The sequence below is a fragment of the Lycium barbarum genome, chromosome 8 (genome assembly GCF_019175385.1).
Source record: "Lycium barbarum isolate Lr01 chromosome 8, ASM1917538v2, whole genome shotgun sequence".
Taxonomy (NCBI): domain Eukaryota; kingdom Viridiplantae; phylum Streptophyta; class Magnoliopsida; order Solanales; family Solanaceae; genus Lycium; species Lycium barbarum.
In genome coordinates, this window is record NC_083344.1 from 5,021,453 (window position 1) to 5,041,870 (window position 20,418).

The window sequence follows — 20,418 nt, forward strand, 5'->3', positions numbered from 1 at the left end:
GGTAAATACTAGCCAAATACAGGCATACTTCATCAATGTCCATGTAACTAGTACCTCTTAACTTTGCCTTTATAGCTCTGTTAAGTACAATCAGACAACCGTCTGTGAGAACTTCAGACTAACCTGCAACAAGAGAACACAGATAAATAGGTAAATACTAGCCAAATATGACATATAGTCAAAGATTAAATAATCTGTATACACATACAAAAGAGTAAAGACTCAAAACAAATGGATTTGGTCGTGCCTGGTATTGTAAGGTCAAAAAAAAAGTGTGGATGAATTTTAACCAAATTCTTCATCTTTTATCAAGTAAATGTATTTTCATTCATAAACGTGGCCAAAAATGTGGCTGTATACAAGGGGCATGCAAAAAGGTAACCAAATTCTTCATAAAATCCTTCTTTTAATTGCAGAACATAAATCTTGTTAACCAGAGAACACAAAAGTAAGGGGAATATGCAAGAGTTAGCATAGATCTTTACTACTTTTGAGAGTAAATGAAAAAGCAAGGTTTTTTGGGAAAACGGGATACACAACAAAAATGCCTTCACTTCCCTTCTAGAATTCCTTTTTCTCAGAAAAAAATCAATTAATCAACTACGTCTCAATCCCAATCTAATTAGAGTTAACTCTATAATCCTATGTATCCATTTTTCTGTATTTGGGTCCATTTCGTTCTTTCGTACTAGATTCCAAAAAAGAATGATGTGGGCATTAAATTCACAACAAACTAGAACAAACTCATTTCGTATTTCAGCACAATGACAACTAGAAATACACGCACACATAAGACATCTATTTTCCATTTTGAAAAATTGAAATGAACCAAAACTTGAAAAATAAAACATGTATAAAGCAGTAAGAGATTGAAAATACGTTGAAGCACCTAGAAATTGGACCAAAAAAGGTGATGGTAGTTTTGTCGTTGCAGTGCTATAGGATTCTAATTAAAGCCAACTAAATGAATCCTGTGTATCCATTTTGATCTATTCTGGTCCATTTCAGTCTTTGATACTAAACTCCCAAAGAGAATGATAACAACAACAACAACATACCCAATGTAATCCCACAAGTGGGGTTTGGGGAGGGTAGGATGTATGCACACCTACCCTACCTTTGTGGGGTAGAGAGGCTGTTTCGGATAGACCCTCCCAAAAAGAATGATGGGGGCACTAAATCCAACCAACTTACTAAGTCCTTAGAGGTAAATCAAACAAGCACAAACACACTTCATATTTCAGCACAATGACAGAGAACAAATAGAAATACACACATATGACACATCTATTGCCCATGCGAAAAAATCGTCACTTTTTTGTCTGATAGGTACGAGAAAAGTCGAAGCTTGAACCAAAATTTTCAACTGTACGTAAGACATGTATGAAGCAGTATAAGAATAAAAACACGTTTACCAAAGTTTCCAAAAAGACGGTGTGGGCATTAAATCCACTAAACTTAATCAGCTCTTGGAAGTATCACACACTGGCACAAACCCATTTATATTTCAGCACAATGACAAATACAGATACATACAAATGACACATCTATTGTCGATGTGAAAAATTGAAGCTTGAACTAAAAACTTGCAACTGTAAGTAAGACATGTATGAATTTTGCTTAGGGATGGCAAGCAGTGCGGTTGCGGGGAAAACCTACGTGCGCGAAGACTCCAAACCACCCAAAAAATTCTATTTTCAATCCGCTCCGCCTCACATAATTCTTTTTAAATTTTTTCCTTTTTTAACTGAGTTTGATACTAAAAATGAAATTCATAAAATTCTTTTTCATTTTCAAGCTAAGTAGTAAATTTAATAGATAATAAATTTTTTAGTATTCATAAAATCATAACCATCGTCCATCTTATCCACTACAAAATCAGCATAAAAAGGAGTTGCCAATTATGGAACTCAATGAAATGGACTAATTGGTCGACCAAATAGACCATATACATAGACACTGAAACGAATTCTTAAGGGGGCAAAAGATGAGTCATTTACGATAAATAGAATCGCTAGAAAGTTACTTCCTGTAATGGTGAAAACGTATAAATTTCATACTAAGAGAATGAACATAACTGAGAAGATTAATTAGATATGGGTCATAGTTCACAAAGCTAGTAGGTGGAGAACAGAGCGGCCCGGCCCGGCCCGCCAGAATAGCCTATAACCCGCACCACATAGCCTGAAACACGCACCACCCCGTTTCCATCCCTAATTTTGCTACAAGATTCTAATTAAAGTAAGCTATATGAATCCATTTTGCTCTACTTGGGTCAATTTTCATTCTTTGTTACTAAATTCCCAAAAACACAAATAATAATAGACTAAATAAAAAACAAAGCTACAATTCCTAAATGCCTTCACTGTAAAAGTAAGAAAAAAGATGTAAAAAAAAAAAAAGAGAAAATTTCGATTTACCTTGGTAAAAACGAGACCGGAAAGCCGAAACAAGAAAAAAGCACTAGCAGCTCCACTTAGAAGCTTCACAGTATCAAAATATATGAGAATATAAACCTCAAAGTACAATCATTAAAGCTCAGAGTACAATCATAACACCACGGAGTTGTCGGTGGAAACGGAAACCGGAGATTCGTAAAAAAGGAGTTGCAGTGTTATAAGATTCTCCTAATCTTTGATTTATATGAAGAAAAGAGTAATTAACAGATCTTGTTGTGTTGAAAAATGGAGAAAAAGGGGTTTGTATAGAGAAAAGAAAAAACGTAAACCCTGTTATAAATATTCCAAAATATAGCGGATGTGCATTGACTATGTTAATACCCTATGTTGCTTCTATAGCGCAATGTTGAGAGAAAAAAGAAAAAAGATTAATACAAAGCAATAGATACGTAGTGTCTTACATATTCATCATTTAGTACCTTTTATACTTTATGAATTAAGTTAGTATTTATTTTATATCACGTTATCAGCACGAGACTCTGTCATCTCGAGTAAATACTTTACAAGCCTCGAAGGTATTGATTTCTTTGTTTTCCATTACTAATGACAAATCTTTCTAGACGTGAATTTGTAGTCTTAGATATATCCGGCAATAGCTATATGTCTTGGATTCTTGATGCCGAGATTCACCTTAATGCGATGGGTCTGGAAGACACCATTAAAGATAAAAATGAGGCATCAAATCAAAACTGTGCTAAGGCAATGATATTCCTCCGTCATCATCTTGATGAAAATTTAAAAATGGAATATCTGACGGTTAAAAATCCTCTTATGCTGTGGAATGACCTGAAAGATAGATATGATCACCTGAAGATGGTCATACTTCCACAAGCACGTTTTGATTGGCTCCATTTAAGGTTCCAAGATTTTAAATCTGTTAAGGCATATAATTCTACAATATTTAAAATTATTTCTCAACTGAAATTATGTGGTGAAAATATTACTGATGATGATATGCTGGAGAAAACATTCTCCACTTTTTCTACCTCGAGTATGCTCCTGCAGCAGCAATACCGAGAAATGAAGTTCAAGAAATATTCTGATTTAATCTCACATCTTCTAGTGGCTGAACAACATAATGAATTACTGATGAAAAATCATGAAAGCCGACCCACTGGTACTGCCCCATTCCCTGAAGTGAATGAGGCAAATTTTCGCCATTCTAGGCGTGGAAGAGGTCGTGGCCCCAGTCGTGGTCATGGTCGTGGTCGAGGAAGGAATTTTAATCATGATTCTTGTTTTGCACCATATAATACCCTTCACCACCAGCAGTGTAAAAGGAAGGATGAAAATCATGAAGTTGTGCAAAAGAAAAATTCAGAAAATAAATGCTTCCGATGTAGAGGAAAAGGGCACTGGTCACGTACCTGTCGTACGCCAAAGCACCTTGTTGAGCTATATCAAGCCTCCCTCAAAAAGGCAGAAAAAGATGTCGAAGCAAATTTTATTTCTGAAGATAATGTTGAGCCCATGCATCTAGATGTGGCAGATTTCTTTGAACTCCCTGAAGGGAAAATAGATCATCTGATCGGTGATGGATCTGTATTAACTTAGATATTTCATACATGTCGTTTGTATTAGCTATTGTGGTTATGTTTTCATATATGTGTAATAAAGTGTGTGTAATACTTTATCTAATCAAAATATCTACTTCGATGTTTACTTTGCCTATTCTTTCGTTTTGAAGAATATATGGAAAATCCTCAAATTTATTTGGATCAATGACCAATCATGAAGATATTTGTGTGATTGATAGTGGAACAACGCATGCTATATTCAAAGATGAGAAATACTTTTCTCACTTGTGTAGAAAAAGGGGAAATATTAATACAATTTCTGGCAATTCGAAATTAATTGAAGGCTCCGGAAGAGCTGCTATATTTCTACCTAAGGGGACGAAACTTGTTATAGAAGATGCATTATTCTCTTCTAGATCTCTAAGAAACTTGTTGAGTTTCAAAGATATCCGTCGTAATGGGTATCACGTTGAGACATTAAATGAAACAAATGATGAATATCTTATCATTACAAAGAATGTCTCCGGCCAGAAATATGTTTTGGAGAAATTACCAACTTTGTCTTCTGGCCTGTACTATGCAGAAATTAGTACAATAGAAGCACACTCAATCGTAAACCAGAAGTTTAACGATTCAGGAACTTTTGTGCTTTGGCATGACCGAATGGGTCATCCTGGATCAATAATGATGAGACGAATTATTGAAAATTCAAAAGGGCATCCACTTAAGAACCTGAAGATTCTTGAAAGTAGTGAATTTTCATGTGTCGCTTGTCATCAGGGCAAATTGATAACCAGGCCATCACCAATGAAAGTTGACATTGAATCCCCTGCTTTTCTAGATCGTATACATGGGGATATATGTGGACCTATTCACCCATCTTGTGGGTCATTCAGATATTTTATGGTTCTAATAGATGCGTCTTCGAGATGGTCTCATGTGTGCCTCATATCGTCTCGCAACCTGGCGTTTGCGAAATTATTGGCACAAATAATACGCTTAAGGGCACACTTCCCAGATTATCCTATAAAGGCTATACGTCTTGATAATGCTGGAGAATTTACATCCCAAGCTTTTGATGATTATTGTTTATCAGTTGAGATAAAGGTTGAACATCCTGTAGCACATGTGCATACCCAAAATGGCCTTGCTGAATCATTTATTAAGCGTGTGTAATTGATAGCAAGACCATTACTTATGAAAACACGATTGCCTACAACCGTCTGGGGTCATGCTATCTTACATGCAGCATCTCTTGTTCGTCTTAGACCGACTCATTATAATAAATACTCCCCGTCACAATTAGTATTTGGTCATGAACCAAATATTGCTCATCTCCGAATCTTTGGTTGTGCTGTATATGTGTCTGTAGCACCACCACAACGCACTAAGATGGGCCCCCAAAGAAGGTTAGGAATATATGTTGGGTTTGAATCACCCTCCATTATTCGTTATCTTGAGCCATTGACGGGAGATTTATTCACTGCCCGATTTGCAGATTGTCGATTTGATGAAACAAATTTTCCACAATTAGGGAGAGAAAGAAAAGAAATCAAAAGAGAAATTGCGTGGAGAGTTCCATCACTATCTCATTTTGATCCACGTACCCCTATATGTGAGCAGGAGATCCAGAAGATCATCCACTTACAGAAAATAGCAAATCAAATACCAGACGGATTTACTGATTTAAAAAGAATAACTAAGTCGCATATCCCTGCAGAGAATGTGCCTATTCGAATTGATGTTCCAAAGGGACAATCTACTAGTGTCATAGCCTCTGAATCTCATCCACGTCTGAAGCGTGGTAGGCCATTGGGCTCCAAGGATAAAAATCCAAGAAAAAGAAATACAAACAATGATCAGAATGACACTATGAAAGGATCTCATGAAGAGATTCAAAATCTGATTAATTCTTATATTCCTGAAGAAATCAACAAACCCGAGACTTCAGTAAGTGAAGAACTATATCGTTCGAAAATTACGGTGAATAGTGTTTTTGCATATAATGTTGCACTAAATATTATAAAAGGCAGTGAGGATCAGGAACCTCAATCTGTCGGAGAATGTCGACGAAGATATGATTGGCCAAAATGGCAAGAAGCAATTCAATCAGAATTGAATTCACTTGCTAAACGTGAGGTTTTTGGACCTGTAGTCCAAACGCCTAATGGTGTAAAACCAGTTGGTCACAAATGGGTCTTTGTACGGAAAAGAAATGAGAGAAATGAAATTGTGCGATACAAAGCACGCCTTGTTGCACAAGGATTCTCTCAAAGACCCGGCGTCGACTATGAAGAAACATATTCACCAGTTATGGATGCTATAACATTTCGATACCTCATGGGTTTTGCTGTCTATGAAACCCTTGAAATACATCTTATGGATGTGGTTACAGCTTATCTTTATGGTTCACTTGATAATGAAATTTATATGAAAACTCCTGAAGGATATAAAATGCCTGAAGCATTTAGTTTAAAGTCTCGGGAAATGTATTCAATCAGATTACAAAGATCATTATATGGTTTAAAACAATCAGGGCGTATATGGTATAATCGCCTAAGTGAGTACTTGATAAATGAAGGATATATAAATGATGCCATTTGTCCATGTGTTTTTATTAAGAAAACAAAATCAGGGTTCATTATACTTGCTGTTTATGTTGATGACATAAACCTCATTGGAACTCCAGAAGAGCTCCAAAAGGCGATTGAATATTTGAAGAAAGAATTTGAGATGAAAGATCTCGGAAAGACAAAACTCTGTCTTGGTCTGCAAATTGAACATTTCGCAAAAGGGATTTTTATCCATCAATCTGCCTATACTGAGAAAGTTTTAAATCGGTTTTACATGGACAATTCGCATCCTTTAAGTACTCCTATGGTTGTTCGCTCACTTGAAGTGAGCAAAGATCCGTTCCGACCTCAGGAAGAAAACGAAGAGCTACTTGGTCCTGAAGTACCATATCTTAGTGCAATAGGTGCACTTATGTATCTTGCTAATGCTACAAGACCTGGCATAGCATTTTCTGTTAATTTGCTAGCAAGATATAGCTCTTCTCCTACACGGAGGCATTGGAACGGGATTAATCATATATTGCGATATCTGAAGGGAACTAGCGATATGAGTCTGTTTTATACTAACAAAGGTAGTACAAATCTTCTTGGTTATGCAGATGCAGGTTATTTATCTGATCCACATAAAGCTCGATCTCAAACGGGCTATCTGTTTACATGCGGAGGTACTGCTATATCATGGCGATCGACCAAGCAGTCCATTGTTGCTACTTCTTCAAATCATGCTGAGATAATCGTTATTCATGAAGCAAGTAGAGAATGTGTGTGGTTGAGATCAGTGATAGTTTTCATCAGAGAAAGATGTGGCTTGAAGTGTGATACAAAAATACCCACAGTATTATATGAAGATAATGATGCATGCATAGATCAATTAAAAGGAGGTTTCATAAAAGGAGATAGAACAAAGCACATTTCACCAAAGTTATTTTTCACACATGATCTCCAGAAGAATGGTGATATTGATGTGCAACAAATCCGTTCAAGTGACAATCCTGCAGATTTGTTCACTAAATCTTTGCCAACTTCAACTCTTGAGAAGATGATATTCAAGATTGGAATGCGAAGACTCCGACATCTGAATCTTGGTCTTCGTCAGGGGGAGTGAAATACGCGTTGTACTCTTTTTTCCTTAACCAAGTTTTGTCCCATTGGGTTTTCTTGGTAAGGTTTTTAATGAGGCAGCTCTCAAAGCGTATTTCTAGATATGTGCACTCTTTTTCCTTCATTAGGACTTTTTCTCACAGGGTTTTTTTTAATAAGGTTTTAACGAGGTACATCATCTATTAATGGACATCCAAGGGGAAGTGTTATAAATATAATATCCCAATGTAGTGGATGTCCATTAACTATGTTAATCCTTTGTATGTTGCTCCTATAAATAGGATGCACAGATGCAATGTTGAGAGAAAAAAGATTAATACAAAGCAATAGATACGTAGTGTCTTACCTATTCATCATTTAGTACCTTTTGTACTTTATGAATTAAGTTAGTATTTATTTTATATCACTTTCTACTTAAACAAAGAATTTAAGGAGCCATAAATACCACAAACTTTTTCACTTTTTTGGAATTTTTGAAGTTGGATTAGGAGGTGGAGCTGGAGTTGGTGTTTGGCCATAATTTTTAAAATTATAGTTTTTGATGAAATATAGTGTAAAAAAGTAAAAAAAAATTGAAAAATAAGTTTTTCTTGTTTTTAGTATTTCGAAATAAGTGAAAAAAATTTCAAAAAAAAGTGAATAATTTTTATAGCCAAACGCCCACTGAGGAATTTTACCAAGATTCTGCTTCCCAAATCTCAACTGAAATAATCAGACAAAATGGTCCTTATATTTGAGGTAGGTTCAAATTAGTCACCTAAATATATAGTATTAAGTAGTTTTGGTCCTTTAAGGTTTTTGCAAAAAAGTTACTACTCTCTCCGTCCCATAATTAGTGTCACCTTAGCCAAAAATACCCATATTAAGAAATTAATAATGCAATGTAAAGTTTACTAAATTACTCCTATATAATAAAAATAAATTATTTTTTCCTCCTGAATGCACAAGCTATAATCTTTTTGACATTGGGAATCCAATAATACCAAGCTACTATGTGGCTTGACGTTACTTTAACTTGTCAGTTTTTTGTTTAAGGGTAGAGTTGAAAAAAAACTAGTCAATTTATGTCTTGGTTTCCTAAGATGACACTTATTATGGGATAATTTTGTTTGGCTAAGGTGATACTTATTATGAGATAGAGGGAGTACCATATTTTTGGTCATTGTCAAGTGTTTGTCGAATTGTGTCTGTTATATTGAACGAGGACTATAAAAGAAACAGGGAGATTAGCGGGAATCCACACTTAGAGGTATAATTATTGTAGTTTTTTTTTTTAAATCATTTTTTGATTTATATCTATAGTCTGGTGTAGGCTTTTAGCTGTTTGAGGTGTAATTTTTGTTATTTTTTATATTATTTTTAGTGTGTAGTGTAGTATTTTTGAGTTGCGTTTTTTGCAATTTGATAGGACTTTTTTTGTTTTTAAGATTAAAAAATCACTGTTTCCCTCAAATTTAGCAAACATAAACTATTAAATATTTGATAGAGACTTAAAGTGTTAATTTTTAGCAAATTTAGAAAAATAGAAGCTTGAACCAAAACTTGCAGTATAAGAATGAGAATATGTTACTTGGAAAGTAGACAGTGAAAGATTGATGGTAGCTTTGCAGTAAAGAGTCATAAGGGTATTAACAGAACTTCTTGTGTTGAAAATAGAAAAAAGGGTTTGAACAGAGAAGAAAAAAAACATAAACCTAGTACTTTAGACAAGAATTTAAGGAATCTAATAGCCTGTTTGGACAAACTTCTAAAATCAGCTTATTTTGAAAAGTGTTTTTCAAAGAAGTACTTTTAGCTAAAATCAGTTTGTGCTTGGCTAATTAATTTAAAAAGTACTTTTGAGTAGCAATTAGTGTTTGGCCAAGCTTTTAAAAAGTGTTTCTACTTATATTTTTTTCAATAGTGTTTTTGGGCAAAAACATTTTTTTCTAGTTTCTGAAAAACCGCTTATGTTACTCCCCATAAGTACTTATTTTCTCCCAAAAGCCAAACACCTCATTTAAAAAATAAAAAAAAATAAGAGCACTTTTGGAAAAAAAAAACTTGATCAAACACGCTATTAACTATGGAGGAATTTTACCGAGATTCTGGTTCCCCAAATTTCAACTGAAATAATCAGAGAAAATGACAAAAGTGATCCTTATGTTTGAGTGTAGGTTTAAAGAAGCCCCTTAAGTATGTAATGAACCATTTTGATCCTTTAAGTTTGTCAAAAATTACTACTCCCTTCGTCCTAATTTGTTCAAAGGTTGATCAGTTTGGGGAGTCAAACAATTTTTTCTTTGACTGAATTTTAAACATAGATTCTTGAGTATTTTATAATAAAATTTACATATTTGAAAACTACATAAAAAGTATTATAATATCCCGTTTGGTCAAGCTTCTAAAATCAGCTTAGTTTAAAAAGTAAAAACAGTTTGTGTTTAGTCAATTAATTTAATAAATACTTTTGAACAACAATTAACGTTTGACCAAGCTTTTAAAAAGTGCTTCTAAGTTATTTTTCTCAAATTTTCAAAAGAATGTTTTTAGGCAAAAACTATTTTTTTAGCTTCTGAAAAATTGCTTCTACTCACCAAAAGCAATCTATGAGCCTGTTTGGATGGGCTTATGCCTATAAGTTGTTTGCAGCTTATAAGCTAAAAAAATATAAGTTGGGTAGTCTAACTTATTTTTTTTGGCTTATAAGCTGTTTTCAGCTTATAAACTGCTTTAGATAAGCTAAGTCAAATGGGCTCAATTATTTTTTTGAGCTTATTTTAAGCACAAAATGACTTTCAGCTGGTCAGTTAAACACTCAAAAAAACTGAAAACAACTTAAAAGCAACTTATAAGCCAATCCAAACGGGTTCTATATCTATATATATTATTAAAAGCATAGGAAGAAACACCATATCCAGCCAAGTGGCAGGCTAATAATAAGTCACTTTGTGGTAATTTAGGACAAGAAATTAGTTATTCATAAAAAACTAAGCCAAGTGGCAAGATACTACACAACCACTTAGCAAATTTTAGGATTTTTCATAAAAAGGAAAAGAAAAAAAAAACATCTCCAAAGCTTTTAAATACCCAAAAAAAAATCGTATGATTTCTATATTATATAAACAGTGGTTTCAACATGTCAGCTTGATGTCAATCAATCTCCAGCTGAGGGTATATTCAATTTTGCACCATTAAGTATATAAGCATAATACATAAACATAACCTTAAACTTGGTCTCAGCTGGCAAGTATGCCCTTCAACTTTAGGTGTGCACAAGTAGACACCTCAACTTATCTAGAGTTGAACAAATGAACATAAATGCTGGCATGACAAATAAATTTTGGAGGGTCACATGAGTGCCATGTAAGCATTTGTATTTATGTGTTCAACTTTATACAAGTTGAGGTGCCTACTTGCGCACACCCAAAGTTAGAGGGCATATTTGCCAACTGAGGCCAAGTTTAAGCGTCTGTTTATGTATTATGCCTTAAGTTATACGTAAAGCTGTCAATATAGGTTTAGTTCGTGAGGCTGGCCCAACCCAACCCTTTATTTAAGTAGGGTTGAGCTAAGATTTCTTTGGCCCATATAGAAGCAAGGCTCAAAAGCCCAGCCTCTCTTAGCCCGCCGGCCTCAAGGGTTGGGCTGAGGCCAGCCCTTGAGACCAGAAAAGAATAATAAATTAATTATTTAAAAAAAATATATAAGTAAATTAAACAAATAGATAAAAAGCAATGAGAAAAACGAATGTAATCACTACTAAGTAGTAATTAGAAACTGGAGTAATAATTTTTAGTCTTAAATTTGTTCTCTTGAATTTTACTTCTATGATATGGATTTGCGCAAGAATGGGTGATAGAAAATTATATTTCATATTGCAAAAGTTTCATATTCAAATTGTACGAAAAATTACTTAGAAAATGTTATTTTGAAAAACGAAAAAACTTAAAGAGCTAGCCTGTCCCAGCCCACGGCCCGGTTAGAGCTGGATTGGGCTGCCATTTTGCAGGCTCTTCAATTAAAAGGAACAGTCTGTCCTAGCCATTTAATTCTTTAGCCCTTTAGGGCTGGGCCCATTTTGACTTATACGTGCCTTCTATCCTACCCCTAAATAGACACGTAGCACACACTTTGAGGCTTGATTTCTTTCCGACCCTAATATCTTCTAGATCTTTCACTCCAGTATTTCTCCCTCTTCGACTTCTTCATCACTAGCTCTTTCTCTGCTAATTTTGTATATTTGTATCTGAATTCTGAATAATAAATCGGGAGGAATTGCAGGCTTTTCTCATACGAAAATTGTTCAGGTTATTTTCTTCAATTTGATTTCTGATTATTTTTCCATTTGGACGGGATTTCCCTACAAAGTACCTTGAGAATTATTGAAGATTTTTGCTTATGTCTAGGGATGGAAAAGAGGTTAAGAGACCCCGGAGAAGATTATGGGGGGACTGTAGTAAGGCATTGTATGAAATAATTATAGTTGGGGATGTGTCAAATAGCTTGATGATGTTATATAGAGTCCAAATTAGAAATTTCTAAGATCTCTTTTTTTCATTCGAATTTCAGATTATTCACAATCCAGAATTCATAGTTTATGTTCATAGCTTTCCACACCCAAAACAAACTTAAATAGTGATAAGATCCGGCTTGTGAAAGACACAGATTCAAACAACAAAACGCGGAAAAAAAAGATAGATTAGAAATCAAAGATGAGAAGTGAAGATATTGAGATGAGAATAAAAGAAAGAGAGGACTAAGACAATAAATCAACATTGAATTAATCCAAGGAGAAGAGCTAATTGAAATACAATTAGAGACACAAATTTGAATCCACATATGAGCTACTCTAATATGAAATCAATGGATAAAGGTTCAATAGCCATCAATGAAATCCACCAACGATGAACTCTCCTAATCACTACAATTACACTGAACTAAGCTATCAAGCTAATCACTCTTCAATAGTATTCTTTCATCATCCAAAAATTAAAGAATGAAAATAGCATAAAGCAAGCTTATATAATTTACCTTATTACAACAAAGGTCCAAAAGTGACATTTGCACAAATAACCCAACATGGGCCCTTCTTCACTTGAATTGCAATCCTAGCCTCGAATTTGCACTCCTAGCCACGAATTGTATTCCTAGCCACGAATTGCACTCTTTAGCCATGTTTGCACTTCTAGCCACTTTGTGTGGCTTGACCTTCATCTTAGCTATCATCCACACGTCGTATGCTTCCTTACATTGATTATATGGGTCTTCAAGGGGTTCCAAAGCCTCTCTTGCCATCAACATTCTTTGTAAAGCTCAGGGGTCCTTGGCTTGGCTTGAATGGAGTGTCTAGAATGGAATGTGCCCATCGATATCATATCAAATAATCATCGACAAAAAGAGAAAATTACAAAGAAATCTCTATCTTTTTGTTTCTTCCGTGAAAAAAGTAGAACTTTTTTTATCACAAAAGAGAGAAATGGTGGAAGCTGAAAAAGACAAAATGACAAATTAAATCTTAGACCTCCATGTGAAACTGATTGTACCTACTATTCGGCAACAGAAATGGGAAAACACCAGTTTAGCACAAATTAACATATTTCATATTGAATAAGTAGCATCTATAATCTTATGTTTCAACATTCTCTTTAGTTCTAATCAATCCTTTAATGTCCTTGATGAGAGATTCAAGGTTATGAGTCGATGACCCCACTTCTCCAACACTTTGTTTTGCCAATTTTGATAAATTCCCAGCCGATTTCTTGAACTCATCCCTTTTTGTACACATCAGATCCTTTATCATTCTCTCTATAGTGAATCTGTCACAACAGTCCTTCATATCCAGCCCAATTTGCCATAATTTATTTACTAATCTACTATTGACTCTCTGGTCCACATTGTGAGGCCAACAGATCATAGGCTTTCCCTCAACAATGCTTTCCAAGGTCGAGTTCCATCCACTATGGGTTAAAAATCCTCCAATAGCTGGGTGGGCTAGTATCCTTTTTTGTGGAGCCCAACTCACTATGTAACCATATTCCTGGCAACCTTCTGCAAGCTCCTTCATGAACTTATAATCCGTTTCGCCTCCCTTTAATATGTTAGGCCTCAAGACCCACAAAAATCTAACTGTACTATTTAGTAGGCCATGCCAAAATTCCAAAATTTCCTCCTTTGATGCAACTATTAGACTTCCAAAACTCACATAAATTACTGATCCCACAGGCTGTGCATCAAGCCATTTGATTGAACTTTGGTCTTCTTCCCACAAACTATTTGAGGACAACAATGATGGAGTCTGTTTTGCAGCAAGTTTAGTCTTCAAGTGCAAGTGTACTGGCCCAATTGCATATGTTTTGGCAGAGTGAGAGTGAATACAAGAAAGAAAAGGTCCGTCTAAATATTCAAATGTATTCATTATGAGACCATAGGCTTGTGGGATCCGTTCAATCTCCTTCAAAGCGGCTAGGAATTCGGGGTCGGTCTTATAATCTGTGAGACAAAAGTGTGGAAGATCTCTTCGTCGGAGAAGACCTTCCATGGGGGGAATATGTGTTACCAATGCATCCAAGTCATCGCCTAAAAAGAAAGAGTTTATGTTTTACAAAATCAGGTCAGTTAAACTTTAAAGATAATTAATTCCATTCAAATTTCTATGATAAGCATTAAAAATGATAACTAATCTGGTATCACAAATTAAACTACATTAAAAATATAACAAAAAAATTATATTGATAGTGTATATAATTTAAATCAATATATAAAATATAAAGTTGTTCAGGTTAAAATTTACAATTTGAGGCTCTAAACTTCCAATACTTCGTTGATTGAAGAAAAAATTATGCATACTCAATATTTAATGAATACATGACATGTTATTTATATACACCATTCTTGTTGAACTATGATTAATTTATATATCTATTTTAACCTTAATTTATCACTTAGGTATAATATATTTATATAGTTTATGTAAATACCAAGCGTCAATAACTTTTTTTTCCAAAAGTTTTCCCTTCACTGCTCCATTTCAAGTAAAATGAATTCGATAAGTGTAGAATGAGCAACTCGAAAGCTAAATCAGCAAACTCAATGAAATACACACCGCAGCAAAATAAGTACGCCGTATGAGAGAACAACAAACTGTATGAACCAAATCACCAATGAATAGACAAGGTTTGAATTTTAATTTTAATTCTTTTTCTTCTCATCGTCTAGTATTAGAATTTTTATTTCCATAACTAATTTTAAACTTAATTCTCCACTTGCTTCTCCTGTGATTATTATTACAAGTTTGAAATTCAGAAATTAAAAATACAATCCTGACATCAGATGTTCCCTTATATTCTTTATACATTTGGTCGTGCATTTTCAATAGCTTTCTCTTGTTTTTTTCTCTGTTCTATTTCGATTTCGATCTTGTTAGTTCTTTAGGCATGCTTGTCCTCCCCCTAGCTTCCACGAACTCATTTCCAAACTCTTTTGAACATATTAGCGATTCATTAAGTTTCAGAAAAAACAATATACATTTATTTAGCATCTTGCATAAAATATTTCATCATAAAAAAGTTTTAAGATATTTACCTGTATTTGATTTCTCATTCTATTTTTTCTCAATATCCTTATTGTAATATTCAACTTGGAAGAAGGCAAGTTTATTGAAAAGTTCAAGATAATTTACTGCAGGAGTAATAAAGTTGAGCAAGTTTATACAGTAAATGCCCTATCGGGCCAAATCAAAAGTCTTGTATATTTTGTGATTTCTAAGAATTTTAATGGATTATTTATAGGTAGTGTCGTCATTTTCACTACACCAAAAGAGACTTTTGGTGGCAATATATTTTCCTTTTAACGGCAATAGTTATTGCCACAAATATATTTACCAGCAATTGGTTAATGTCATTAGATCAAAGGTCGCTAAAGCCTTTAGCGACATTTATTGTTAGGGCTAAAGTTTGATATTGCCGGTAATAATTGATTCTAGAATATTATTAGCGGCAATTAAGTTATTGCCGCAAATTAATTGCCGCTAAAAGTATATTTTGTTGTAGTGTGTTTTTTCACTTTTTGTCCCCAAATGTTTGACAAAGCTCGTTTTTAAGATTCAAAGTAAGTAAAATCTGACCAAAATTTTGAAAGCATCTTTCGTCGTTCGATGTGAGGTAAACTGTGATAACATAATTGGAAGCAGATAAAGGAGGAGTACTATATACTAAGCTAGTATCTCCATGATAGTGAGGGTAACCTGAATGTACTCACTACCCCTGATAGTGAGCATTTATATACTATGTCGTATGTAACAAGTTTAGTAATTAATAAATTATCCGCTTAACCAAATAAAATACAAGTTTAGTAATTAATAAAATATCCGTTTAACCAAATAAAATACTTTTCTTATAGTCTTAATTGGACTATGTAAACTTTAAATAAGATAAATAACCAAATGAAATTATCTCCAAACATTTGAGGCCGTTTAGTTGCTGGTTAATTAGGAAAGGAGTTATTCTGGTGTTAAAATTCCAATATAGCTAATATCATGATTGGAAGTATTTTAGGAATCACTTCATGTGATCACTTGACTTAAGGAAATTACCTAGTAAAGTCATTTATCTTTTTTTTTTTTTTTTTTTTTTGTTTCTCATATGATCATTAAAGTTTATGTATTTGCCTTTGAAAGTAACAAGGGTCAAAAGTCACTTCAAAATAAAAGAAAAAAGGGCCAAAGTAGTCCCTTAAGTTTGGACTTTGAGTAAAACATCCCTTATTATAACACCAAACAATAATTGTCCTCTAACTATTTTTCACTTTCTTACTTCGTAAATTAGATTGTGTTCGTCCTATAGGTAAGTTCATAATATAGATTAAAAAACAAATCATAATGTTTAAAAGTAAAAAAGAAATGAAGAGTGTTAACGTAGAGGGTAAAATATGTACTAAAACTTTTAAATGAGATAAAGGGGAGGAACAACTATTGTTCGAAATTGGGAGAGATATTTAATTTTTTAGCATGGTTGGAGGGGGAAATAATTTTCACCCAAATAATATTACAAGATTGACAAAATAATGTTTGAAAACTATAAAAAAAAATTAGTACGCAATGATGATATAGAATCTCCTCATTTTGTGTGATATCGAATGATTTATATTATTATGGTGATGTCCTTCAATATGTATCTATGTTTTTTTCTTTTACGAAAACCCTCTATGATTAATCTTTACATATGAAGTTTTTTCCTAATTAATAAGGAAGATGATGAATTCCTTCAAAAAAAAAAAAACTATTTTATCAAAATAAAGATTACTCATAGAATGAATAAATAGAAAACATTATTTTATTGTTGAATTCATAAGTTTTCAAGCAAATAGAGTACATATAGGCAATTTCATATTCCTTTTTTAGTAGTGATAAAATAAAAAAAGTTTTTTTTTCATTTCTAAAGTTATCAGTCACAGTTTTTCGTGTGTTTCATTACTTTTAATACCACAGTTAGAGTTTTACTAAAATTGTAATTTTTGTATCGTTAAAAGGTTGTTAGTGTTTTATGTTAAAGAATAAGAATTATTTTAATTGGAAATTTAACTTAAGGGACTACTTTGTCCCTTTTTCTTTTATTTTTAAAGTAACTTTTAGGCCTTATTATTTTGTAAGGCAAATGTATAAGCTTCAATGACCATATGAGGAACAAACAAAAGATAAATGATTTTACTAGGTAATTTGCTTAAGTTGAGTGATCATTTGAGGAATTCACTCAGTATTTTAATTTCTTTATATAAAATTCAACACAAGAAGTATGATGATTGGTTATCATTTTATAATCTCATAAATTAAAAAAAGATATAAATGACGAGTCAACTTATGTAGTATTATTTTACTTATTCCTATATAACTAATTATTGCATAATTAATCCCTACATAACTAATAGTAATATATTATCTATATTACTAATACTTTCACATCTATACTAGGGGCAGAGCCACATAGGGCTGAGGGGGTTGCAAACCCCCTTCAGCAGAGAAAAATACTATTTATACATGGTTAAAATAATTTTTTATGTATATATAGTAGATGTTAAACCTCCTTTGACTTCTTCGCATGTTTACTTTTTATATTTGAACTCCCTTAGTAAAAATTCTGACTCCGCTACTGTCTATAACCAACCACCAAATGGCCCCTTTAATTTAATTTGACGTAATCCAACAAATAAGAATGGAGAGAGAAAGGGAACATATTTCCATCTAAAGGAAAATATTACCCCCTTTATTTCAATTTATGTGGCATGTTTTTTTTTTAAGGAAATAATGTCACTTTTTTTAATTATAAATAATTCTCTTTTTACACTTAGTAAAATAATTTATAGTCACACAAATATTTAAGATTAACTTTAGATCATATATTTTAAATAAATGTGTTTTTTTTAATCTCTAGTCAAAGAGTGCCACAATAGATTAGACTTTCCGTCGACAACGCGTTGCTTGGGATTCCATTTATCACGATGCAAAGAAAAGATGAACGGAAACCAAGGTACGGAATCTTATTAAATTTGAAGTTAAGAACGAGGAAAGAGAGATGTGGAGATAGAGGTAGACTGTTCTGTACTCTCTCCGTTTAAAATTATTTATCGTCATTATTTAAAATAATTATCTCAAATTATTTATTATTTTAAAAGTTTAAGGTACAATTAATTATTCTTTTCATCATTTGGCCAAGTGGGGCTTACAGGAAAGTAAAGAAAAAAATCTAATGAACAGTGATCCCAAGTATTACAGTGAACGATCCCAGAACGTCGCTTCACATAGTGACCCAAAAGAATATCATCAAAAAGATTCTAAGAATATTCAGAGAGACGGTAGTACAGTAAGATCTAAGATATGTTTCCATAGAAAGTTACATAGTCCTCAGTTATGGCTTGATTTAATTGCCTTTCAGTTGCTCTTTCTAAGCTTCTATTTTATTGTATATGTTTCATGTCTACCTTACGCAGTCGGTACAATCTTTCTGTACTGATGTCCCTTGGTCGGGGGCGCTGCATTTGTTATATTTCACATTGCAGGCTCAGGATTACCGAGTGGCAGGCGTGCATCCTAGATGGTACAAATGTTCAGCATGATGGTGTAAGCTCCATTCTTCCTAGAGCTAAGTCAGGTTTTGTACTTTTATGTATAGAGATTATGGGTAGGTCGGGACTCTGTCCCGCTAGTATGTCAGTTGTACAGTTTATGTTATTCTAGAGGCTTCATAGACGTTTGTAGTCAGGTTCAGTCATGTACAGGTTTGATATTTTGTTCATATGGACACCACATCTTATAGTTCATATTAACATATTTACAGGTTTACTACGTCATGTAGACGATTACAGTTTCACAGTAGATGCCTATAGTATGTATGTAGAATGTAGCTCATCCCAATCAAGACTGGGGCATGACATATAGTAAAATTGTCAATTATTTTTAATTCCTTAATAGGTGTGTCAAGTCAATATATGACAAATAAAAATAGGCGAAGAAAGTATTTTTGAAGGGACGTGTAAAATAAATAAAAAACAAACAATTATTTGCTTCGGAGGGATTACCTTTGAAGGGAAGCTGTTGAGCTTGAATGAGTTTAGGGAGACACAAGTAAACCCAAAGACAGGAAGGGCTAATAGTGTCAAAGGGAATAACTGGAACTCCCATCTCATTTCCAATATCCACTGCATAATAAGACAGAGCATCTGGTATGACACACGTCACTCTTTCTTTTACCAACAAATCTCTTAGAAAAGGCTCTGCCACCGTCTGCACGGAGCTGATAATGTCCCCAAATTGTTCAATGGAGCGCGGGTGTTCCTCAGGAAGGCCATCAGGTATTGTCACGAATCGGAATAATCCATCATATTGCTCGAAACGAGATTGCACATTGCTGCAACGAAGGAGACGTTCTTGGTTGTGGATGGTGTTGAGGAAGGTCACCTTCAGGTCTTCTAGGCAAAAGAGCTCGGCAAGCTGCAGCATAGAGTTGATTGGGCCTTGTATTGGCAGAGGGAAGATGACAACATGAGCAATGCAGCCTGCTTCTTGCTCCATAACTCTATTGTCTACTATACTCTTTCACCACTTGAGGCTTTCTTTACCTGAATGGCTGAGTATGTGAAATTAAGTTTGATGTCTCATATTTTATAGATGGAGTTAATGCAGCATTTTCCCCTTCCAGGAACCTTCTTCTCATCTTTGACTTTCTTTAATTATTTGGCATGTTGAAGGTGTATATACCGAGCCGGTTTGAATGGGCTTATGGCTTTTGGCAAGTTAGAAATTCTAGCTTATGATTTTTGGTCTTTTTTTTTAGTCATTCTGGCTTAAAAATAAGTGCTTAAAAATATTTTTTTATTTTATTCAAATACTATAAAAATGCTTAAAAGTTATTTCGGCTTAAAAGCACCTAAAATAAGTCAATCCAAACAGGCTCATACTCTATTATAATTCCCCTTGTCTCAATTTATGTGATATAGTAGGCGTTTGGCCATGAAAACCAAATATTTTTCACTTTGTTTAGAATTTTGAAGTTGGAGTTGAAGATGGAGTTGTGTTTTGTTATAGTTTTTTGCAAAGAATACTTGGTTGTTTGAATGTATTGAAAGTGAAAAAAGTGAAAATAAGGTTTTTGGTGTTTTCCAAATTCCAAATACAAATGGCCAAACATTGATTTTCAAATAAAGTGAAATAATTTTCCGAAAAAAAGTGAAAAATTCTCATGGCCAAACGGGTCCATAATTTGGCTAAATTCGGAATTTGTGTGGCTGTAAATCATT

General features: G+C 33.7%; 2 protein-coding genes across 34 annotated transcripts in view; both read right to left on the reverse strand.

Moving 5' to 3' along the window:
• The window catches only part of LOC132605778 (putative lysine-specific demethylase JMJ16), a 31,940-nt gene extending 29,150 nt beyond the window's left edge, over nt 1-2,790 (reverse strand). For 27 of the 33 annotated variants that reach the window (XR_009569450.1, XR_009569448.1, XR_009569446.1 and 24 more), the window contains exons 1-2: nt 2,421-2,787; nt 55-123 (exon numbers count right to left, since the gene is read on the reverse strand). The gene's annotated coding sequence lies outside the window, so the exon portion shown is untranslated. Of the gene's footprint in view, nt 1-54; nt 124-2,420 lie in introns of all 33 variants that reach the window. The other 6 variants (XR_009569452.1, XR_009569451.1, XM_060319013.1 and 3 more) reach the window with 3 other exon arrangements.
• A 10,265-nt stretch (nt 2,791-13,055) lies between these two features.
• Nucleotides 13,056-19,734, reverse strand: LOC132604959 (7-deoxyloganetic acid glucosyltransferase-like). The gene is made up of 2 exons (XM_060318306.1): nt 19,201-19,734; nt 13,056-14,208 (listed from the first exon to the last, which is right to left on the reverse strand). The coding sequence occupies exons 1-2, from the start codon at nt 19,691-19,693 to the stop codon at nt 13,259-13,261; spliced, it is 1,443 nt and encodes a 480-aa protein (XP_060174289.1). The 5' UTR covers nt 19,694-19,734; the 3' UTR covers nt 13,056-13,258.
• Between the last annotated feature and the right edge of the window lie 684 nt (nt 19,735-20,418).